Genomic DNA, 25,577 nt, shown 5'->3' with positions numbered 1-25,577 from the left:
TATTTGCAGGAAAAATAGTTATGGGTCAAAAGAAAATTTGTAGCCAACAACAAAAAAATCAATCTCTGTGTGTGTATAGGTTCCGTTTTTGGCAAGGAAATATTGTAAGCAGGAAATAGCTATCTCCTTAGGTTAGATGGATATAGTGACACTACGTCCAAAGTGGCAAGGCTCCACTCGTTGCTCCAACCCATATTTTGCACAATATTAAGGATGTGTTTGGTGTCCCTAATATGGGATGGAGGGACACTAATGAGAGGTTGTAAATAATGGTCAACCCAGGATCCCAGTCGCTCCCCAAAGGAACCTATCCCCGCTTTTATTCTTGGAGAAGCAACAAAGATGGAAGAATTGGTTACACACTGGTGGAATAGGAAACGTTCTCGGTCCTGTCCTCCCCACAGATGGAGCTTATGGTGAATGGTGAATGGAGCTTAACTGCAAACCGCATCTGACCTGGAGAAAAGGCGCTGCTGTGTCTGGAGAAAAGCGGACATGTTTTTCTAATGCTGGAGAACCCCTTTAACAGTTACAGTCATCTCAAACTAAACTTTAATGAGCTACAGCCCCTTATTGTGTCCCTCAACCTATTGTTTTCTTTAATCCCTCTTCTTTTTCTTAAGCCTATTTTTATTTAATCCCTCTATTGTTTTCTACATTCCCTCCAATGCTGTTCCTCACACTGCTGTCCAGGATAGAGATAGACAAAAACATTTTCTGCAGAGCAAAAACACTTGCAACATCATCACATTACACAATACATACACATCATCACAATACACACATACAAGTCATCACAATACACAACACATACACATCATCACAATACACAATACATACACGTCATCACAATACACAATACATACACGTCATCGCAATACACACATACACGTCATCACAATACACAACACATACACATCATCACAATACACAACACATAGACGTCATCACAATGCACATATACACGTCATCACAATACACAACACATACACGTCATCACAATACACAATACATACACGTCATCACAATACACACATGCACGTCATCACAATACACACATACACGTCATCACAATACACACATACACGTCATCACATTACACAACACATACACGTCATCACAATACACACATACACGTCATCACAATACACACATACACGTCATCACATTACACAACACATACACGTCATCACAATACACACATACACGTCATCACAATACACACATACAAATCATCACAATACACACATACACGTCATCACATTACACAACACATACACGTCATCACAATACACACATACACGTCATCACAATACACAACGCATACACATCATCACAATACACAACACATACACGTCATCACAATACATACACGTCATCACAATACACAACGCATACACATCATCACAATACACAACACATACACGTCATCACAATACACACATACACGTCATCACAATACACACATACACGTCATCACATTACACAACACATACACGTCATCACAATACACAACACATACACGTCATCACAATACACAACACATACACGTCATCACAATACACACATACACGTCATCACATTACACAACACATACACGTCATCATAAAATACAACATACACGTCATCACATTACACAACACATACACGTCATCACATTACACAACACATACACGTCATCACAATACACAACACATACACATCATCACAATACACAACACATACACGTCATCATAAAATACAACATAGAACTCATCATGATGAGCGAGCATGCTGGTCTGAGCTTGGTACTCGATCGAGTATTAGAGTACTCAATGGTACTCGTTACTCGGACGAGCATCTCGTGATACTCGAGAAAATGGCATCTTCCTCTTTCTGCATGTTTGGCGGCTTTTTCTCAGCCAATCATCATGCAGGAGAGTCTTTGGGAGCTCGTAGCATCACGTGGGACCCATACATGTCGATAGCAGCGATTGGTTGGCCAGATCAGATGACCCTGGCATATAAAAATCTGGGGCGGCAAGGCTCGGCTCACATGTATGCAGGAAGAGATCAGGGACAGAGCTGCTGCTGGTCAGGGAGAGCGTTAGGGAGGGAATTAGCGTTCCAGTAGGCAGGGAATATACTAGCGAACAACCAAACAGCCTTTGTTAGGGCTTCAAATCTTTTTTTAATAGTATTAATACAGACTGCTGGCTGGGAGTTGCAGTGCTGCTACCGCGATTTCACCAGCACACTGTGGTGATCGGCTGCTGGCAGAAAGGGGGACACCAGGTGGTGCATACAGATCCCTAAGAAGTCCTCAGTACTATTATATTTTTTTGTGGCTGGTGCTGCTGCTGTACATTGTATTGCTGTGATTTGTAGTACAGCTACATAGAACCTCACTGCTCATTGTCCTGTGTAACAGGTGGCATAGACCATATACCACCACTTACACACAGACTATATGACAACCTCCGAATACTAGTCTGACCAGAATATTTTCTCATCTGCAGCCAGTCTACAGGGTTGCTTTATTTCTTAGTGCAGCCATATCCAACCTCACTTCTCATTGTCCTGTGCAAGTGGTGGCATACACCATATAGCACCACTTAGGGTCCTATTCCACGGGCCGAGGAGGGCCCGACCAATGATGTAAACGAGCGGCGATCTGCTAGATCGCCGCTCATTTACTGGGCCTATTCTACGGCCCCATGATCGTTGAGCGAGGGCTGCAGGGACATTGTTACCGATGTCCTTGCAGCCCTTGAAGCATCATACATTACCTGTCCGGGCTTCTTCTCCACGCTGTCTTCATCCCCGGGTCCGCGCGCTCTATCTTCCGAATGGCCGGTCAGCTGACAGGCCACACTCAACCAATCACAGGCCACGGCGGTCCCGGCCTGTGATTGGCTGAGCGCTCCGTCAGCTGACTGGTCATTCGGAAGATCGAGCGCGCGGACCCGGGGATGAAGACAGCGCGGAGAAGACCTGCAGGTAATGTATGATGCTGCTGCTGCTTCTCGAATCGTTGGTCGCCCGCCGTGCACCGCTATTCAACCGTAGCGATGTGCAGTGGGGGAAAGATGATTTTAGGTCTGGCCCTAAATGAACGATCAGCCGATGACACGATCATCGGCTGATCGTTCTCTCTATTTCACCGAACGATAATCGTCCGAATCGGGCCAAATGGGGCCGATCCGGCCGATTATCGTTACTGTGGAATAGGGCCCTTACACACAGACTCTATACGACAACCTTCAAAAACTAGTGTGACCACCAGTATCTTTTGTCATCTGCAGCTAGTCTGCAGGGTTGCTTTATTTCTTAGTGCAGCCATATCCAACCTCACTGCTCATTGCCCTGTAAGAGGGTAGCAAACACCATATAGCACCACTTACACACAGACTATACAAAGGCTACCACACTTGCCCTCTCTTAGATACTCTTTAAAGGATTAAGGCTATGTTCACACTGCGTATATGTCCGGCCGCATATTTTCGCGGCCTGACATATACGCGGTAAACTCCGGCCGGAGATTTACGCTACTTGCGGCCGGCTACGTACGGACCGCGAACTTACGCCCGAAGTCTACTTATGCTTCCCGAGCGCCCTACGTAGCGATTTGACAGCGATCTTTTACTTGGAAATCTTCGCCTAGCCCCGGACACCCCACAGAACCTTTTGGATCGGCACAAAAAGCTGCAAAAATGAAGAAATCACCACTACGTACGGGACCGCATGTAACGCTACGGGCGTAAGTTACGGCATTTTCGTCCGCAAACAATGGTCTGGATCATGTTTTACGCCGCCGCGTACGATCCGGGCGTAAGTTCGTACATAGTGTAAACTGTGCAGCCGTACTTCGTATACTTTCCATTATACGCAAACTACGTAAGTCTCCGGCCGCTTATTCACGGAACGCGCTACGGACGGAAACTTACGTAGTGTAAACATAGCCTAAAAGTGTATTCGTTCAAATTCTGGGGCCTCTTAAGAAGACTGTATTGTTATTGTCTTGAGGTTGACCACCAGGCTGTTGCCCAGAATCTGGCATAATGGTTTCCATGTGTTCTCACTGCCATGCTGTGTCAGGCTAAATTTTTGGGTGGTTCATTTGCTACCTCTGTTTTAATGGTTCCCTGTGTTCTCACTGCCAGGCTGTTGCCCAGAATTTTGCATAATGGTGTGATTAGGCAGCCTCACAGGCATCCATGCATGCTACCCCTGCTGTTTCCTGTCTATTTCCATGGTGTTTCCATCATTTTTTGAGGTTGACAGGTTTTCACACTGGGCCGAGCTTGCAAAAAGGCTCGAGTTTCCCATTGACCTTAATGGGGTTCCATACTCGAAACGAGCACCTGAGTATCGAGAAATATTCGTCTCGACTAACGAGCACCCGAGCATTTTAGTACTCGCTCATCACTACTCATTACCATACACAACACATACAAGTCATCACAATACACAAAACATACACGTCATCACAATACAAACCACACATACAGTACAAGGCTATGTTCACACTACGTAAGTGTCGTGGAAATCACGGCCATTGTTACAACGGCTGTGATTTTTGCAGCACTTACATAGTTGTGTATATTGTGATGACGTGTATGTGTTGTGTATTGTGATGACTTGTATGTGTTGTGTATTGTGATGACTTGTATGTGTTGTGTATTGTGATGACTTGTATGTGTTGTGTATTGTGATGACTTGTATGTGTTGTCATCACAACACATACAATAGCGGCCGCAGAAAACCCTGTCAGTGCACTCTATGGTTCAAGCGTCTCTGGCCACCCGCTCTCTTGTGTGCTGTGGGGAGTTCTGATGCGAACGTGCACGGATGCGCCCACATCAGAACTTTGCGACCCGAAAGATCATCTGGTTGGTACTGCAGTACCAGCCGGGAAGATCTTTTCAGAGACCGGCCGTTCCGTTACCCGACCAGGTCATGGAACGGCCGGTCTCTTACTAAGTGTGCACATAGCCCAAGTCATCACACATACATTGCATTTTACATATTTGTTATTCCAATCAGAGATTAGTGAATCTACAGGAGGAAGGAAGGGAAGCGCTTTGATCCTATCTGCATTCTGCTCATCAGTCTGCGGGCTTTGAAGTCTTCTCTGCTCCCTGCCGCTCCTCCCCGGGTGCTGGGAAAAGCTGGATCCAGTCCTGGGAAACTGGGAGGTTACCCAGGTAGGTATGAAGCTTCACTTAAATTCGCTCATCTCTGGTTCCAATAATTGTGAGACAATAAAATCCTGCGGTTACCACGATGCCTACTGTTTCCACTTGACACCCACCAGGCTTCAGGAAGCTGAGATATGGGGGTCTTATGGGCCAATCTGCTGGATCTGTGTCCAGTGACATGGAGGGAAGAGTGGAGTCATGACTTTGAGCCTCAGCTCCTCCGATGCCGTCACTGAAGAGTCACTGGGTATTAGACCCTCTACAGAGAGTGAGGTAACTTATCATCTCCTTCCATATCGCCCTCAGATGAGGAGTTTCAAGAATCTGTTGAATATATACTGCAGGGAAAAATGAGAAGAGCAACAGAAGGTTGACCCAGTACCCGAGAGTATAAAGGGTAAAATATGAGAGATAATAAAGAGACAGCATCACATAAAACATGGTGTAGAGGAACAGGAAACTCAACAGTGAAAGGACAAGACGCCTATACATGTGGACTCCTCCCAAAGTCTTTGTGTCCTTCATCTTCTTCATGTGGCACCTCAGGATGGCGGCCGTTGGGAGGAGGGTGAGCGTTGTTAAGGCAAATGGCGTACATATCAGAATCAATAGAAATAATGATATAATATAAGAATAATCATCTACAATCCCTTGGTCTGATGAGATATATGAGCTGTTTGTGGAGGAGATGTGCACCATTCTATAGGGAAGTAAATGTAAGAGACTGGAGCACAGCGACATCACCTCCACCACCACAATCTGCCAAGGAACAATGGAGTCGATCCTCATCTTCACCCAAGGAATGAAGAGCCATTGGGAAGGTGCAATCTGAATGAAATAGAAGAAAAAGAGGAGGGCAGAGAGCCAGGCAGATGAGCACATGCTGTATGTGGAGACCACGAGTAGTAAAGACCTGGGATGAGATCTTCTGGTGACGTCTGGTTGCAGGATCCTAGAGAATTCCCTGTAAGACGACACAATGGTGAAAATGATGCAGGACACTTTCAGAGCCAGGTGGATCTTATCCTTATTGTCTAACTTTTTCTTTTTATAAAAATCACGTAAGATTATGGCGATGAAGAAAATGATGATGAACAAGGAGACAAACAGCTCAGATGCTAGAAGTGAAAGGCCGATCACAGTGGCAGGGCTGCTAGGATCCATGTCCAGAGGTTGAGCTCGGTGAGTTTGCACTGACTATACATGGAGAAGAAACAAGAACAGACAGTCTCCTGTGCAAATATTCAAACTCCTTCTCAATTCATCCCTCGTATGATTTGACTTTATTTGAATATGTCCCATGCAAAACAACAGGTGGCTGAAAACCATCATTTACTTCTCTTGGTATCACTAATGGTCAGAAACGAGAAAGAAAGGGGGAAATAATGGAGGGAACTCTTAGGATGGACAATAGAAGTGGAAGAAAAAACATCTGAAAGACCTAGACAGTTATTCTCCAAGGGGCCCAGGCTGTGTCATGGGTTGCCTCTGAGATACTCCTGCTACGTGTAGTTTATATGCAATTCTACAGTTCCCAGTTGTGGGGTGTAGACTCTTATAGTCACATCAGCCACATTTACTTGATGAGGCTTTGCCTGAATCTTATTGGGTCCTCGGTTCTGTTAGGTCTTTTCTTTTCTCTTTATCCTATCCTTGTAGACTTCATGGTCCTCGGTTTTCTTGCCTGGTAAGTTTGTGATAATTTTGGAAGCCTCCACAGAATAGACTGGACCTAGGTATAAGTCTCTATTCTCCGAACAGTAAGTCTGTGTGACCCAAGGTGTGGTGCAGCCCCTCAGGACCTCCACACTATTGCTAAATGCTAAATGCAGGCTAAGGGGAGAGGGGATTGGTGGGACCTTCCTTTTTCTAGAAGTCTATGACCATGTACGCCCATAGGACTGTATATTAGCCTGTATATGTGCTCAGACGTATAACAAGACCTTACTAGACTGCCTAGACCTCACACCACTATTTATCCTAAAGATATTTTGTCTCCATATCTAATACACCACATAAAGAAATAAAACATGAAAAATAATAAAAAGCAGCATCGCATAAAACACAGCGTAGAAGACTAGGAAGCTCAGCAGTGTCTGGACGATGCAGATTCTTGCAGGTTCTTCTCTCCCCGCAGTGCACCTTCCAGGTCATCCCCCCTGAGCCCTCACTCTCTTTCCCCTCCTTTGAGGTCCACACCCTCAGACTCTTCCGCCCACTCCCCCTTAGAGTAGCTGTTATCTATCGTCCCCCTGGCTCTTCTCGACAATTCCTCGACCACTTTGCCACCTGGTTCCCTCATTTCTTATCTGCTGAAGTTCCCACACTAATCCTGGGTGACTTCAACATTCCTGTCGATACTCCTATTTCCTCTCACGCCTCTCAGCTTCTCTCTCTAACCTCCTCTTTTGGCCTCTCACAGCTAACAAACTCTCCTACACACAAGAGTGGGAATTGCCTGGACATAATTGTCTTTCGCCACTTTTCCATCTCCAACTTCACAAATGATCCCTCAGAGTTATCCGACCACAACCTCCTCTCTTTCACAATCGCCCCCCTCCTGACACCCCTTCCCCATACATATACAGAAATCTGCGTGGCATCAACACTCAACAACTCATGGACTCCCTACAATCCTCACTGTCCCCAATCTCATCCCTCACCTGCCCAAACACGGCAGCACAACACTGCCACAACACCCTGAAAATGACCCTAGACTCTGTAGCCCCCCCCCTACTCTCCGCACACCCCGCCATAGATGCCGGGAGCCCTGGCATGACCCGGAAACTCTTTCTTTGGCGGCGCTCTAGAAAGGCTGAACATCTGTGGAGGAAATCTAGAACCTCAGAAGATTTCGTTCATTACAAATTCACCCTCAAATCTTATTACTCTGCCATTCACCTCGCCAAACAATATAAATCACCTCCCTCATCTCTTCACTGTCAAACAATCTGAAACGCCTTTTCAACACCTTTAATTCTCTTCTCAAGCCCAAAGCTCAGTCACCCATCACTGACCTCTGCGCTGAAGATTTGGCCTCCTACTTCAGATCCAAAATTGACACCATCCGTTCTGACATCACCTTCCAGCTCCAAAGCCCCATAGATCCCATCCCCTCTCCCATAGATCCCATCCCCTCTCCCATAGATCCCATCCCCTCTCCCATAGATCCCACTCCCTCTCCCATAGATCCCATCCCCTCTCCCGCCTTCTCGTCGCTCTCGGCTTTTGATCCAGTGACAGAGGAAGAAGTCGCCAAGCTCCTCTCCTCCTCTCGTCCTACTACCTGACCCTATTCCCTCCCACCTCCTCCAGTCCCTCTCTCCTGCTGTCACTACTCACCTCACCAAAATATTCAACCTCTCCCTCTCCTCTGGTATCTTTCCCTCCTCATTCAAGCACTCTGTAATTACCCCGCTACTGAAAAAAACATCTCTAGACCCATCCTGTGCAGCCAACTATCGACCTGTCTCCAATCTCCCCTTCATCTCTAAGCTCCTGGAACGTCTTGTCTACTCTCGCCTTACTCGCTATCTCTCCGATAACTCTCTTCTTGACCCTCTACAGTCCGGCTTCCGACCCCTTCACTCCACCGAAACTGCTCTCACCAAGGTGTCAAACGATCTGCTGAAGGCCAAGTCACAAGGAAACTATTCCTTGCTGATTCTCCTGGATCTCTCAGCAGCATTTGACACTGTGGACCACCAGCTTCTCCTCTCCATGCTCAGCTCTCTTGGTCTTAAGGACTCTGTTCTCTCCTGGTTCTCTTCCTACCTCTCCGACCGCTCCTTCAGTGTATCCTTCTCGGGCTCTACTTCTTCTCCCTTAGCTCTCTCTGTTGGGGTTCCCCAGGGATCAGTCCTGGGTCCCCTCCTCTTCTCCCTCTATACAGCCCCCATCGGACAGACCATCAGCAGGTTTGGTTTCCAATACCATCTTTATGCTGATGACACCCAGTTAAATACCTCCTCCCGCGACATCTCCCCTGCCTTCCTGCAAAATACTAGTGACTGCCTATCTGCTCTCTCTAACACTATGACCTCTCTGTTCCTCAAACTTAATCTCTCTAAAACTGAACTTCTTGTATTTCCTCCCTCTAACAAACCTAAACCCGACATCTCACTCTCAGTCTGTGGTACTAGCATCACTCCTGTGCATCAGGCTCCATGTCTGGGAGTCATGCTAGACTCTGATCTATCCTTTACTCCCTATATACAAGCTCGATGTCTGGGGGTTATGCTAGACTCTGATCTATCCTTTACTCCCTACATCCAAGCTCTTACACGCTCCTGTCATCTTCATCTCAAAAACATCTCCAGAATCCGCCCATTTCTCACCACTGACACCGCTCAGACTCTGACTGTCGCCCTGATCCATTCCCGTCTTGACTACTGTAACTCCCTACTAATCGGTCTTCCTCTCTCTAAGCTCTCCCCTCTCCAGTCTATCCTGAATGCAGCAGCCAGGCTAATCTTCCTCTCCAGCCGCTATACCGACATCTCCCTTCTGTGCCAGTCACTACACTGGTTACCCATTAAATATAGAACACAGTTCAAACTCCTCACCCATAAAGCTCTCCACAACTCTGCCCCTCCATATATCTCCTCCCTCATCTCCACCTATCATCCTTCCCGTGCTCTGCGTTCTGCTAATGATCTTACACTAACCTCTTCTTTAATCAGAACTTCTCATTCCCGCCTCCAAGACTTCTCTTGTGCTGCACCAGTTCTCTGGAACTCCCTACCCAAAGACCTCAGACTTATTTCCAACATCCCCAGTTTTAAGCGTGCCCTAAAGACCCATCTCTTCAGGCCTATAACATTTCGTAATCTCGTCTCCCTTTGCTATCCCCTCTCCATCCTCTCTATAACTTCTTCGGTGCTAGTTACACTGTCCTTGTTATCTGAGCTTAGAAAATGGCTTGTACCTGGCTCGCCCAGCCGCCTATAGGCACTTAGAGATTCCACGAACAATGACTGGAACATTGACAAATAAAGCACTTGTTGCCTCTCGTGTTACTCCCAGTCATCCTAGCCTGTACGCTCTTGTGTTACTCCCAGTCATCCTAGCCTGTAAGCTCTTGAGAGCAGGTCACTAATTTGGCATTTTAATTTATTCATTGTATAACTTAATATATAACCTGTAATGTATTTATATATTTAAATAAGCGCTGCGGAATCTGTTGGCGCTATACAAATAAATATTATTATTATTATTATTACACTGGTGGATCTCTCCATTGTGGTGGTTTTCTTCATCTTCTTCTTGCAGCACTTCAGGGAGGCTTTTGGTGACAAATGATGCACAATTACGGACATGGAGAGAAGAAGCTGCTGCACCTCACACCTATGGCTGACACTAATGCCTCTCGGATGCATTTAAAAACCAACGCCAGGATGTCGGTATATAATTTGATCAAACCATATTGCCTCATGTATCGCGTGCAGGTCCCCTCACTCACATGAGTCCCTACGCTAAATTAACACTTTTTCAAGCAGGGAGGGAAGGCCACAGAATAGCCCTACAACCCCACTGTCACAGGACCAAACCCCAAGGGCCCCCCCAAACCCAGCAGGCGCCACAGCGGCCATCAAGCAACACAAGTGTGAACAAGGTCGGCGTTCACTGAGTGGCACAGTGTTGTTTGGTTAGGGACTCCTGTGTATCAGAGAGCTGCACGTGGTACATGAGGCAATATGGTTTCATCACATTATATACTAACTTCTGATGCTGGTTTTTAATGTAGCTGAACAAGCTTTAGTATCAACCATGGGTGCGATGTGCAGCCATTTCTGTCCTTTAGGCTTGTGAATAATGCACAATTAGTTACTAAACCTATGTATGTACAATCCCAAGAATACAGGATACTTAATAAAAAGAGATGAGGCAGTACTGTTACCTATATACTGCCCAGCGAGCAGCTGTATCTCTCTATGGCCATTATATCATTACACACACAAATAACTATGGGCATAGCCATCATATTATACACACAAATAACCATAGGCATAGCCATCATGGTGTACACACACATAACCATGGGCATAGCCATCATATTATACACACAAATAACCATGGGCATAGCCATCATATTATACACACAAATAACCATGGCATAGCCATCATATTATACACACAAATTACCATGAGCATAGTCATTATATTATACACACACATAACCATGGGCATAGCCATCATATTATACACACAAATACCCATGGGCATAGCCATCATATTATACACACAGATAACCATGAGCATAGCCATTGTATTATACACACAAATAACCATGGACATAGTCATCATATCATTATACACACAAATAACCATAGGCATAGCCATCATGGTGTACACACACATAACCATGGGCATAGCCATCATATTATACACACAAATAACCATGGGCATAGCCATCATATTATACACACAGATAACCATGAGCATAGCCATTGTATTATACACACAAATAACCATGGGCATAATCATCATGTCATTATACACTGAATTACCATGGGCATAGCCATCATATTATACACACAAATATCCATGAGCATAGTCATCATATTATACACACAAATAACCATGGGCATAGTCATCATATCATTATACACACATATAACCATGGGCATAGTAATCATATTATACACACAAATAACCATGGGCATAGTCATCATATTATACACACAAATAACCATAGGCATAGCCATCATATTATACACACAAATAACCATGGGCATAGTCATCATATTATACACACATATAACCATGAGCATAGTCATCATATTATACACACATATAACCATGGGCATAGTCATCATATTATACACACAAATAACCATGAGCATAGCCATCATGGTGTACACACAAATAACCATGGGCATAGCCGTCATATCATTATACACACAAATAACCATGGTCATAGCCATCATATTATACACACAAATAACCATGAGCATAGCCATCATATACACACAAATTACCATGAGCATAGTCATTAGAGATGAGTGAACCTGGAGCAGCTGGAGTCCATCCGAACCCGAACTTTTGGCATGTGATTAGCGGTGGCTGCTAAAGTTGGATAAAGCCCTAAGGCTATGTGGAAAACATGGCTATAGTCATTGGCTGTATCCATGTTTACCAGACAACCTTAGAGCTTTATCCAAGTTCAGCAGCCCCCGCTAATCACATGCCGATCGTTCGGGTTCGGATGGACTTGAACCCGGTTCACTCATCTGTATTAATGATCATGTCATGCTACCTGAGGACAAAAAAGTGATTAGCAGGGCGGGGAGCCTATGGCTCTTCATGCTCTGTCAATCACAGAACCACATTTACCTGTATGAATCCAACCAACAAAGAAAATAGTTTGCCAAAATAGGAGATGTGCAGCAATCCCTGAGCCAGTTACCTCAGAGGCCACTGCCCTATCACAGAGGGTTATCATGTCTCTTTGTCCTATTAGATTCCGCCTCAAAGGGCTGTATATATAGTGGGGTGGGGCTAGTTGGAGGTCAGTTCACAGTTTGTTCAGTTCAAATCAGATCATATCTAGACAGAATATTATTTAAGCAAGTGTGTATGCCCAGAGCCAGCTGAGGAGAGTCTTCCAGGGCCTGGCCTGGCGGCCAGGGCCCATGTGCATAAATATTGTCTTTTTCCCCCAACTTCTGATATTCTAGCAATGTCCAGCTCTGTGCGCTGTGAACTATATATATATATATATATATATATATATATATATATAGAGAGAGAGAGAGAGAGAGAGAGAGAGAGAGAAAGAGATCTATATTTACACACACCCTAATACCTGCGATTGCACTACCAAGTTCTTTAGTAAAGACTTTAACTGTTTAAATACCTGGACTCTGTGCTCATACGACAAATTGCACCACACTACCTGTACCTAAAACAGGTGCTGTGTCAGGGATGGGCGCACTTACCACCCTTGGCCACCATGACAGGTGCCTCAGTGGACACTCACTATATATATATCTATATCTTTTTATATATATATATATATATATATATATATATATATATATATATATATATATATATTTTACTAACACAGACAAAAAATATAAAGTAGCATGAAAAAAAATTATAATCATGATGCTTTCTTCGAGAGTATCCTCAACTCCCCAAAATTCCAACAATAGCCACTTAAGACAAAAAAATGATCGCAAGAAAGGGCAAGTGAGTAAGAAACCTCTCCACATACTCAGCCAGCAGTGTGTGCAATGTAATGAAGCAATAGTATGATGAAGTGCTATATAGAGTAACACCATGATAGATGTCACCCATGATATAAGGGCAGATGACGCATGGGAGTCCCTGATTCCTCATGTTTTCCTTCACCAGGGGGACCAAAACTATATGGAGCACAGACCAGGTGCTCGGTGCTGATCCCAGCCCAGGGGCCCATTCTAGCCCAGAGCCCACCAGGGGAATTCACTAGCGGGCCAGTCCATCAGTCCAAGCGGTAAAGTGGTAAAGAGGAAAATGACAGCCCACTGACAGGAGCAGGGATTGAGGAGCCCCTGCCCCCTCCCTATAGTAAGCGGTACTGCATTATACAGTACATTGCTGCTAGTGGTAAGTTGCAATATATTAAACCGCCCTATACTTATGCATGGTTTTTATTGTGCTCTAGCAAAGGACACCATGAAAACTACGTAGAGAGAGGGGACTCCTGTTACTTTTACTGTAGTCCAGTCAAATCAATAGTAAACAGTTATGGGCTATGCATCGCTATTTACAGAACAACCAGTGATGGTAACTGACAACATGCATCATCATGTAGTCCTGGTATGGGTGGTCCACTAAGTTTTATGTCACCCAGGTAAAGGTTTTTGAAAGATAATTCGCTAATCGGTTCGTAAAATTAGAAATCTTTCAGTCGTACGTAAAAAGGTTTAAAAAAAGTAGGTGAGTCGTATGGTCATGATCACCCCGGCGAACGTTTTAAACGACCATGTAACGACTGCAAAATAATCGTTACACTACATATATCGTTCACATTCCCACGTGTGTTATGTGTTATCGTTCGCTAAAAAAAAAAAATATTAACGTTAATCGTTGGAGCGAGTTTATAAATGATAATCGTTCCATGGAATAGGGCCTTTAGTTCCTGATGGGAGGTCTTTTGTTAGTTGATGGTGGATAGAGACACACACCAAGAGAGAGTTCCCACTGCAGTGATAACCAGGCCTGGCCCAGGGCCAGAACCTTTGTCAGGAACCATAGCTGGAGATCTTCTTCTAAGAGATGCAATGCTAAACCTAAAGGTGGGGTAACCATCCTCTAGGGCAACCTTGTCTACACCAGAGATTTTTCTCCACTTTATTAGGACAGTCTGCAGGAGTCAAGAGACTAATCCCCAGTAGGACAAAGAGACTAAGCTGATGTATCTTAGTGATCTAAACTTGACTACCCTGGGAAGGCTCGAGGAGTTAGCTATGCCTAGTTGTAAATGTCTGGGGCTTGCATCACCAAACCTGGCACTCTCTGATCTGGTTGGGCAAAAGGTGGTCTTTTATGTATGGTGCTTCTTACCCTGAGTACGGGTATTCTCTTCTGCACACTAATTACTACTCTCAACACAATCCCGGCAGAGTACTTTTCTACCTTAGACAAGGCCCCCGGGACAGTCTTACAGCTAGACTCAGCCAAGCTACATTTTTCTCAAGCTCATCAACTATAGTTCCTCTATCAACTAACGTCTAAACTAATTTAAAGGCCCAATTTAGATAAATCTTCCAGAGATCTTTAAGGGCTGACGTTTCAGATGTTCTCCAAGCTGTGACTATCGCTTTAGAATCTAATGTCCATCTATTGTGTGGATGTGCTATGCTTCAGCTGTGAACTCTATCTCAGCCCAGCGATGTTTCTAACCACAACACCCTTGAAAAGCTAGGAAAATTGGATGATTACTGCCCAGTGGACCAAGATAAACTATCTACATTAAGAAGCCAATACAATCTAGACAGATGATGAAAGCATGGTTATTTAACATTATTTCCACCCCACTATATAAAAGTTCTTCATCCACACCAGGGACTGCTTCCTATAAGACCTTTACAGTGAGTATACATCATAGTTGGTTGTATAGCAAGCATCGACCTTCAGGCTGGATCAGTAGCATCAATGTACCGAATAACTCTGAGGTTCCTGCTGGAATTACAGCCCCCTATTTAGGAATAAAGAACCTGAAAACATAAGAATAACCCCAGACTTTGGTTATGTGATACCCAAGAATATTTAATCTACAGTCAGCAATCCCATCAATGAAGAGTTTTCTTTTACTTATCAAGGGGAAAGCAAATTTACATTCTACTTAAGGGTGAAGCTGAACTGGTGTCGTCTTCTGTAGGGATCTTAAATCTCTTCCAGTTTGAAGATCTGATCAATGTCAATAATTAGTTGTGATAGATAGAGTATATCACATGACACTACACAACAGAGAATATAATGTCTGGTATGAAACGCATTCTAATGGGAGCGATCTCTACTGACCCAAGGCTATTTACTGGGTTATAATGGTGAATAACTTTCTAAGTTCTTCCTTCAGATTGGGATTCCCATGGATAAGGATGGCCGACTGGACTGTGGGATGTGAAAACAGCAACATCACACATATCCAGTAGCCCCAGGTTGTGGTATCTGTTGCCTTCAGCAAGAAAAAGATAAGTATAAGGAACATGGATGTATAGAACATTAGGAGAGCGCTCATGGTGTGGACGGCAGTGCGATAATCCTTCACTTTGGCATTGAGATGCCCAATCTTCTTCTTCATCTGACCATCATAGTGTTTGAGGAGAGAAGCGCTGATGACTGTGGTCACTATTGCAATGATGAATGGCAGAAAATTGAGAGCCATGACTATACCATTGAAGCTTACCTTCCTCACCATCAAGTCTTCTGTTTCAGTTTTTGTTGCGTTAGTTTGAAAAGAATTTGGATTTGAAATAAGTAAAGACAGAAAACTTCCACTGAAAGACACAACTTCTGGCACCAATAACAACCCTCCGGTCATCGTGTCCAACATGTTCTTAAGCTTTGTCAGGATCCCAGACTGGGAAGGGATGATTTTCAAGAAGTAGAAGATGGAAAGAGCTGAGGTCAGCCAACAAGTGGATGTTATGCTGTACAAGGTCAAATAGCAGATGGGATAAAAAACATACAGCATATTGTAAAACTTAGGCCACACGGCTAAAAGGAGGAAGTGTGTAGACATAGTAAAGAGGAAGGACATGTTAGAAGCACTCAGAGCCATCAAAATCCTGTTAAGGGTGGAAAATCTTTGACACTTAGTGGCAGGATCATAGAGACAAATGATTATGAAGATGCTGGAGGACAAACCCGTGATGGTCTCAAGAAGTAAGACAGCAAGAAAAGCCTTACTATTAGGAGAACTCATGTCAAGAGACGTGAAGATTGTCCACCACCCAGCTTAGGATCAGAAGTGTTGGGCATCAGCCACCATTGTCCTTTTATTGTGGATAGGATGGACCTGGAGTGATGACTTCTTCTAATGGACGATCTTTGAATAGATTCAAACTTCAGGTCAGAAACAATGCAGAACTCTCATGTGTCATGTAAATGTGGATACACCTGATATATGGAAATACTAATCGTATGCCCACATGTCCTCCAAATTTTACAAGGAAAAAAAACAGAATGATGCCTCTATGTGGCCGAGATAACCACCTGGCTTCTTTGTACATTGTACAGGCAACAATGTATGAAGTCTGTGCCGTCCCAGATAGCCGACAGACAGGACCTCATGTTTTTATTGTTGCAGATGATTATATAACTGGAGATCATGGCCACCTCTATCACATCTATCCTCTAACCATTGGACAAGTGGAAGTAATAATGGTGACTAGCTTCCTTAGTTCTTCATTCAGTTTGGGATTAGCATTGATAAGAAGAGACGACTGGACTGCGGGAAATGAAAGCAGCAAGGTCACACATATGCAGTAGCCCCAGGTTCTTTCATCCAGTATGTTCAGTGTAACAATGATCACTATAAGCAAAGTGATTGTGTAGAACATTAGGAGAGCGGTCATGGTGTGGATGGCAGTCCGATAATCCTTCACATTGGCATTGAGATTCCCGATATTCTTCTTCATCTGACCATCATAGTGTTTGAGGAGAGAAGCGCTGACAACTGTGGTCACTATTGATATGAGGAATGGCAGAAAATTGAGAGCCATGACTATATTATTGAATGTTTTTGTGACTGTTCCTGAGATCTCCATTTCTTCTATTCGGCTTCCAGTTGAGTTATTTTTAATAAAATTTTGATGTGTAATAAGAATTGACAGAAAACCTCCGACCAGAGACACGACCTCTGCCACCAATAACAGACCCCCGGACATTGTGTTCGACATGTTTTTAAGCTTTGTCAAAATCCCGGGCTGGGAAGGTATGATCTTCAGGAAGTAGAAGAAGGAAAGAGTAAAGGTGAGCCACATGGTACAGGTGATGCTGTACAAGGACAAGCAGTAGAAGGAATAGGTAACATATGTTATCTCACGTAAATATGGCCACACGTATGTGATAAGCATGTCTGTAGACATAGTAAAGAGGAAGCACATGTTAGAAACACTCAGAGCCATCAATAGCTTGTTAAGGGTGGAAATCCTTCTCGTTTTTGTGGCAGAAACACAGAGACAAATAATTGTGAATACACTGGAGGACAGGCCAATGGTGACCTCGAGAAATACGATAAAGAGAAAAGCCTCAAGATTAGTAGAACCCATGTCAGTAGATGTGAGGGTTATCCACCATCCAGCTTGGGATCAGAAGTGCTGGTCTTCAGCCGCCCTTGCTCTTATACTGGGGTAGGGATGGAGAGAGGACTTCTTCTAATGGACAATCTTTGAATAAATTCAAACTACAGTCACAATGCAGAACTCTCATGTAAATGTGGAGGCACCTGATGTATGGAAATACTGACCCAAGTCACCAGACATCTGTCATGAGGGATCACGTGTCCTCCAGTTCTTATTCCATCAGAAAGGTTTTGGTTATACAGCACATGGGCAAAATAAGCCATGAAAAATAAATTCAACCAAAAAATGTTTTGATGTGGTCAAGATAATGTCTTCTTCCTTGTTCGGTGTAAAGGTAGCCACGTATGGAGCCTCTCTTCACGTCTGCACCGTCCCACATAGCTGACAGACAGGACCTCATGTTTTTATTGTTGCAGCAGATTATACAGCCGGAGATCATGGCCACCTATGTCACATTTCTAGTCCTCAAATAATCCCAATCCTCCAATCGAAGGACATTGTCCAACTGGAAATACTGTACATGATCTGTACAACCCTCCGGGCTGCACATTGTATATCCTACAGTAACATGCACATAATTTGGTAATCAGCCTAATATCCTCTGTTCCTAGGATAGGAGAACAGCAGCTGATTGCTGTGGCAGTGAGTAAACAGACGTGGCAATAGACCCATTTTATTTTAAGTGTGCATCCACTGCCCAGCGAGTTCCCTGCAGTTCTGATAAACATGCTGAACGTAGGAAAGTAGCCCGATGTATACACCAAAAAATGATCTGCAAAAATTAGGTCTGCACCTCCATAATATGATCAATATCTTTTATTTAAAGTGTCACTGTCGTGAAATTTTTTTTTTTTTTTTATGCAGAAATCAATAGTCCAGGCGATTTTAAGAAACTTTGTCATTGGGTTTATTAGCCGAAAAATGCATTTTTATCATGAAAAAGCAGTTTGAAGCTCTCCCCCCTGTCTTCATTGTTCTCCTATGGAGAGAGCTAAAGAAAAGACCAAAACAGGACAACAAAGAGTTAATCTACAAATACCTCACCCTTTATCTCCTCTGACAGTCACCACTGACCTCTCTGAGCTCTGATTACAGCTGTCACCCAGCTCCTGCCTGTAATCCTCTGTTATCTGCTTTCTGCTGCGGCTAACTCCCTCCTCCCCCCTCCCCTCTCTATAGAGCAGCTTTTTAAATGCAGATAATGGCAGATTTGGCTAATAAACCCAAATACAAAGTTTATTAAAATCGCCAGGACTATTGTTTTCTGCAAAAAAAAAATACGACAGTGACTCTTTAACCCCTTAACGACATTGGGCGTAAATGTACGCTAAGCGCCCTGGTACTTAGCGCAAACGGGCGTACATTTACGCCTGATGTTTCCCCGATTGCTGTGTGATCAATACAGATCAGCATATAGCAGCTTAATTCAGCTTTCCGGGTCATCGGTGACCCGGTGACTCGGAAAGCAATGGCGATTGGTGCTGTCCAAGACAGCTCCAATCGCCATTAGTGACCTCCGAAAAGATGTCGCCGATGCCACCCCCACGATCGCCGTGATGGGCTGGCCAGTACCGGCCGGCCCATCACGGCGATTATACTGTAAAAAAAACAGTATTGCCGGGTTCTGCACCCCTCAGCTAGGTAGCTGAGGGGTGCAGAAAAGGTGTGTATAGTGTAGGTGTACTATACTCACCTGATCCCGGCGTCCGGAGCGACGGTTGGCGGTCCGCGGCGTCCTCGTGTCTTCGGTCGGCGCTTCTTCCAGGTTCGTTCGGGTCTTCGGAAATCCTCGGAAATGTTCGGCTCTGCGGGCTTCGGCGGACTCCGGCAATCTTCTCTCTACTGCCCATAGCGGCTGATCAGTAAATATTATTCACTGATCAGTTGCTTTGGATTAAAAAAAAAAAAATTCCCCCAATTTTTTTCTTTTTATGCGCCCTAACGCCGCTGAGTACTGACCAGCATCGCACATAAGTGCGCCGCTGATCAGCAACTCCTCTTTTGGCGTAGGGGCGTTTTTTCCCCCTATATCCTACCGCCACTGTCTGTTGATAACTGCCGCACATAAGTGCGGCATTTATCAGCAACTACTTTCTTGGCGTAGGTTTTTTTTTTTCCTTACTGTTAAAAAAAAACGTAAAAAACACTACACTACACCACACTGAACAAAATAAAGTTTTACACTACACACATTACACATTTACATACCCCATATACTAATCCCCATTTAAAAATGGCCCCCAGGGTGTTTTCGGTGGCGGACGCATACGCTATTATTGCCTCCGACACCGAAACAGCCAGTGAGGATGAATGGGGGGATCCTTCTTTCCTCCATTCATCCTCATCATCCTCATCATCCAGAATTGGCGCTCCTTCCCTTTGGAGGCTCATCCTGCGCCCGCTTGGCACTTTATCGTCACATGTGGGGTATTTCCGTACTCGAGAGAAACTGCGCTACACGTTTGGTGTTTTTTTTTCTTTTATCCCCTTGTAAAAATGAAAAATTGAAGGATAGAACAACATTTTAGTGTAAAAAATTTTATTCTTCTTTTTTCAAGCCATATTGTTCGGAAAATCTGTGAAGCACCTGTGGGGTCCAGATGCTCACTGCACCCCTTGTTACATTCCTTGAGGGGTGTAGTTTTCTAAATGGTGTCCCTTTAGGGGTGTTTTTTAGGTTTTGGCACCCCAGAGCCTCTGCCAACCTGAAGTGGTACAGTCAAAAATGACCAAATATAATGGAGCCATTGAAATGCACTAGGCGCTCCCTTATATCTGAGGCTTGTGGTTGCGTCAAATAGCGCAATAGGGCCACATATGGGGTATTTCTATAAACTGCAGAAACGGGACAATCAATATTGGGGTGCATTTCTCTGGTAATAAGTTTATAATTATGAAAAATATTGGATTACAATAAAATATCTGCACAGAAAATTAAGATTTTCAAATTTCTTATACACTTAGCTTTTATTTCTGTGACTCTCCTAAAGGGTTAAAAAAACTTTCTGGATATGCTTTTGCAGAGTGTGGGGGGTGCAGTTTCTATAATGGGGTGCTTTGTGGGGCTTTCTTACACACTGTCCCCTCAAATGCACTTTGATTACCTGAACAGGTCCCTAAAAATATCTGATTTTGAAATTTTACTGAAAATTTGGAAAATTGCTGCTAATGTTTTAAGCTTCCTATTGTCTAAAAAAATGAAATATAGTTTCATAAATGCCGCCAACATAAAGATGACATGTTGCTAATGCTATTTAATATATAATTTATGTGATATAACCACTTTCTGTATAAGCAGAAAAGTTTCAAAGTTGGAAAAATGCATTTTTTCACAATTTTTCACGTTATTTTGGGTTTTGACTGCAATTTACCAGAAATGTGAAGTACAATATGTCACGAGAAAACAATCTCAGAATCAGCCGGATAGGTAAAAGCATCCCGAAGTTATTAATGAATAAGTGACACTGGTCATATTCATAACACTTGTCTCTATCCTTAAGGCCATATCAGGCCCAGTCCTTAAGGGGTTAATACCGCTGTGTAATAGTGGCCTAAATCATTGGTTTCAATCACACCCTTTAGTACGGCACAAAGATACCATCTGTAAATTTTTACACTTACTACGATGTTTCGCATGGGCAGCCCCCCTGCATGGGAAGAAAATCTGGACACGCAAGTCTTTTTTTTTTATTGTTCTCTGAACAAGTTTTAATAAAACACAAGTTACATCTAATGGAAGAAGCACGTAAAAGCAGTAGTCACGCCTAACGGAATAACCGACATACATATACTCATATAAGAATGTCCGCTGTTCAACCACAAAGGGACCGATGAGACTTGGGGAAATCTCCCATTTGTTCTCTTTCTCAGTCTTGTTGCTCACGTTGTGTTGATCTTTGTTACCTTGGATGAGACAAGAGGAGAAGAGATTGTATTCCTGGAAGGGCGGCCCTTGCACTGCATCTCTATCGGATGGACACAATCCAAAATGTCACCATTCATTACAAGCTGTCTTTCAGGATAAACACAAATGATTGGTGGGGTGCTTGTTCCCTGCATCCCCTCTAATCAGCTTTTAATCAGTGTTGGATTACTGCAGACTCTGCCCCAATTCACTTCACCAGGAGCCGAGACTGCAGTACTCCAGCACCACCGATACCACCAAGTATGGAGCCAATGGCTTCCAGCCCTTCTCTCACTGTACTGCAGACTATTCTACCAATTACTTCACCAGGAGCCGAGACTGCAGTACTCCAGCACCACTGATACCACCAAGTATGGAGCCAATGGCTTCCAGCCCTACTCTCACTGTACTGCAGACTCTGCCCCAATTCACTTCACCAGGAGCCGAGACTGCAGTACTCCAGCACCACTGATACCACCAAGTATGGAGCCAATGGCTTCCAGCCCTACTCTCACTGTAGTGCAGACTCTTCCACCTTATTGTGGTGAGGCAGTTTACGCTGTTTGCAAATAGTAACCAAGAGACTCATTATTTTTGTGGGAATTTTTTGGGCAGTTGGGGGGGCAGTTTTTCCTTTTTTTTTTTTCTGTCTTCCCAAATTCACTTCACCAGGAGTCGAGACTGCGGTACTCTGGAACCAAGGATACCACCAAGTATGGAGCCAACGGCTTCCAGCTCTCCTCTCACTGTACTGCGGGTGCTGGACAGCTGATCAGCACCCCACTCATCATATATCCATAGCCTATTTAGTGGTTGGCCTATCATTTTTCTTTTTTTTAAGGGAAATTTAGAGCAGGATATAAGTTCCCCTAGGGCTGGGGACTAGGGATGGTCTGAAACTGCCGAGGTTCAGGTTCGTATGAACCCGAACGCACGGCATCAGATTCCCGCTGTCTGCCCGCTCCGTGCAGCGGGTGGATACAGAGGGAGGACCGCCTGGAAAACTGGGATACAGCCTATGGCTATGGCTGTATCCCAGTTTTCCAGGCAGTCCTCCTGCTGTAACCACCCTCTCCATGGAGCGGGCAGACAGCGGGAATCATTTCCGAGAGTTTAGGTTCGTACGAACCCGAACCGAACTCGGTTCTGACCATCTCTACTGGGGACACTGAGGATGAAGGCAATTTTTTACCGTCATCATCAGAGCCGTTTTTGCTATATATTGACAAATTAATATGTAAATTGGACAATATAGTGCGATGGAGGAGGGACCACTCACTTTCCATAAATAAAAAGGCGGGGCTCTGTGGTGATGTCACTCTCGCCACTGCAAGTGTGAACGAATATTCATGAGGTGGGAGAGATTGAACACTAAAGGCTGTAATCCCCTTACCCCCACCAGTCCACCAAACCATATAGTTAACATATTGATTAGTCAATATTTAGTGAAAATGTCATTGAGGATGATGGTCAGAAACTACCCTCATTCTCAGCGCCCTGTGCACTATGGGAACATTCTGTGTAAGTTTCCCTTGAAGCCAACCTATTAGAGATGAGCGAGCATCAAAATACTCAAATGCTTATTACACGAGGCGAGTATTTTTCAACACTTGAGGGCTCGACGCAAGTAACGGCCCCATTGAAAACAATGCAGGTACATGGTCTCTTCTGATGCAACCCGGGGACTGAACTCCCGGAAGAGCTAAAGTCTGCATTGTAATACACCTACAATGCAGTATGCGACACTTCTAGGAATTCTGTCCCCGATTTGCTTCAGATTAGACCACGTACCTGTAGGATTTTTAAGCCTATTCTCTTGCAGGCTCCAACAGATAGGAAAATTTTAAAAAAATTTGCAGGTATCACAGTCACATATTCTCTGAGCTTCTTCTATAAAGACAAGAGATAAAGTGACTGTAAAGTTTCTTTGTTCTGCAGATTAAAGTAAGAGCCTGGAGAGGGTAGAATAAGTAGTATACTACCAAAGAAACCCAATTTGTAAAGGTTGACAGATTCCCGTCCATCAACAACTTAGATATATAATATGAGGAGTTGAGGACCAGCAGCAGGATCATGGTTTTGATTGCATCAATATGAGCCTCCAGGTGGGATCTGTCCAAGCTCAATGTTCCCCGCACCCTCCGTATGTGCCGGATCAGAGTCCAGACCGTACAACTCAGAGACACCAGGGTGAGGGAGAACGGCAGAGATGTCACAATGTTGTATCTCTCTGTAAAGAACAGTAAATAGTCAGTGTAGGTTTCATTGATCCTCCGGCAGTAATAAGTGCTATTAGTGATGTTCTCTATAGGGGCTGAGATGTAGAGGATAGCAAACATTAAGAACATCACCATAGCGGAGACCACCACAGTGCCGGCTATTATCCAGGGAAGAATAGATGGTAGCCTTGACTTCAGGACCACAATGAAGCGGTTCTGGAAGGAGACAAGCTTAATACAGTAGAAGCTACACAGCCACGAGATCTGACACGTAGTGAAGAAGATGCAGAAGGTGAAAACACAATGCAGGAAAACTGTACAGACATTGAGGGATGAGAACCCAGCAGGCCACATACAAGATACTATGGCAAAACAATGCTGATAGCCTTCCAATATAGCACTGGACAATCCAATACAGAAGAGCAGGAGACCTTGGGGCTGGTGGAGTCCATGACTGAGCCAAGTCTTGTAGCTGACCACTGAGATGAACAGGTTGAGGTTTATCCCAAAACATGAGACTATAACGTTAACTAAGAAGAATAAAAGGTATCCTGTCTCCATGTCAGTGGTTTCCTTTCAGAATAAATCGGACACAAAAAGCAAAGTGGCCCCGTTTCATGGATTGATTTTTTTTTTTAAGCCTTTTTGCTTAAAAAAATTTTGCTTGTCAAATTTTACTTCATTTGTTTCTCATTAAATCCGCTCTCCTAGACGTCATTGAAACTTGCATGTTATTTGAATGGTGTATGGAAGGGTTTGGTAGCCGTGTAGTTACGAGACTTGTGCACGACCCCCATCCAGTACCATTTCTCATCTGTATATGTCAGCCTTGTATCATACTTACCGCTGCCGTATCAGGAGTTTGGATGTTAGTGGTGACAAGAAATATAAATTTGATTGGCTGACATGGTGGAAGAGCCGACTTGGGTGGGAAGGGAATCATTTATTAGGAGTGGAAACCCCCATATACAATGGTGATGATTGGACCCGTAGATATTTGGGTTTAAATAATAAGGAAAAAAAAAGTTGTTTTTCAGCCTACCTCTCTCCCTGCCTACAGCGCCAGCTTCTCCCTACACTAATCAGCAGCAGAATGGCAGCCGGATGCGTGGCCGGCAATATTATACACCAGGGTCACGTGTCCCATCTGGCTGTCCTGCCGGGACAATGATGACGCATTGATGTTTGCTGAGTGGCTACTGAGCCGTCATCTTATCAGCCTTTCAGCCAACTTTATTGCAGAATAATGAACAGATACACAAACAGACACATGACTGTTGGTTCATCCATTAGTTTCCGTGAACATGTGGATTCGGGTACAAACTCGACCTTTGCTGTTCGAGTTAGCTCAGTCCTACTAAACTGTAGCCATTTCTGGAGGTGGAGTGAGGAACAACCAGGTATGAGACCAATGTGGGAAGATGGGAAGATGCACGAAGGCTGGGGGATCAGGAATCGGCTTAAAAAACACAGG

General features: G+C 44.1%; 3 protein-coding genes across 3 annotated transcripts; all 3 read right to left on the bottom strand.

Moving 5' to 3' along the window:
• Positions 1-15,705: 15,705 nt before the first annotated feature.
• On the bottom strand, positions 15,706-16,599 carry LOC138801927 (taste receptor type 2 member 39-like). Its single transcript, XM_069985023.1, has one exon. It carries the CDS (start codon positions 16,597-16,599, stop codon positions 15,706-15,708), a length of 894 nt encoding a protein of 297 aa, XP_069841124.1.
• Positions 16,600-17,023: 424 nt separating this feature from the next.
• LOC138801926 (taste receptor type 2 member 116-like) lies at positions 17,024-19,830 on the bottom strand. Its single transcript, XM_069985022.1, has 2 exons — positions 19,674-19,830; positions 17,024-17,754 (listed from the first exon to the last, which is right to left on the bottom strand). The coding sequence occupies exons 1-2, from the start codon at positions 19,828-19,830 to the stop codon at positions 17,024-17,026; spliced, it is 888 nt and encodes a 295-aa protein (XP_069841123.1).
• A 1,908-nt stretch (positions 19,831-21,738) lies between these two features.
• On the bottom strand, positions 21,739-24,664 carry LOC138801925 (taste receptor type 2 member 41-like). Its single transcript, XM_069985021.1, has 3 exons — positions 23,867-24,664; positions 23,676-23,774; positions 21,739-21,744 (listed from the first exon to the last, which is right to left on the bottom strand). The coding sequence occupies exons 1-3, from the start codon at positions 24,662-24,664 to the stop codon at positions 21,739-21,741; spliced, it is 903 nt and encodes a 300-aa protein (XP_069841122.1).
• Between the last annotated feature and the right edge of the window lie 913 nt (positions 24,665-25,577).

This window comes from Dendropsophus ebraccatus, chromosome 9 (genome assembly GCF_027789765.1).
Source record: "Dendropsophus ebraccatus isolate aDenEbr1 chromosome 9, aDenEbr1.pat, whole genome shotgun sequence".
In the NCBI taxonomy this organism is placed as follows: Eukaryota; Metazoa; Chordata; class Amphibia; order Anura; family Hylidae; genus Dendropsophus; species Dendropsophus ebraccatus.
Note: the sequence above shows the minus strand (reverse complement) of the source record. Positions and strands in the feature narration are given on the sequence as shown.

Excerpts from the sequence above, each read along its gene's own strand:
- LOC138801925 (XM_069985021.1), bottom strand. The coding sequence starts at position 24,664 with ATGGAGACAGGATACCTTTTATTCTTCTTAGTTAACGTTATAGTCTCA. Across the intron at positions 23,775-23,866 it reads TTACAAATTGGGTTTCTTTG|AAGAAGCTCAGAGAATATGT; the intron begins GTAGTATACTAC and ends TTGTCTTTATAG.
- LOC138801927 (XM_069985023.1), bottom strand. The coding sequence starts at position 16,599 with ATGAGTTCTCCTAATAGTAAGGCTTTTCTTGCTGTCTTACTTCTTGAG.
- LOC138801926 (XM_069985022.1), bottom strand. The coding sequence starts at position 19,830 with ATGGGCAGTAGAGAGAAGATTGCCGGAGTCCGCCGAAGCCCGCAGAGC. Across the intron at positions 17,755-19,673 it reads GCTCCGGACGCCGGGATCAG|ACATGCTTATCACATACGTG; the intron begins GTGAGTATAGTA and ends CTATGTCTACAG.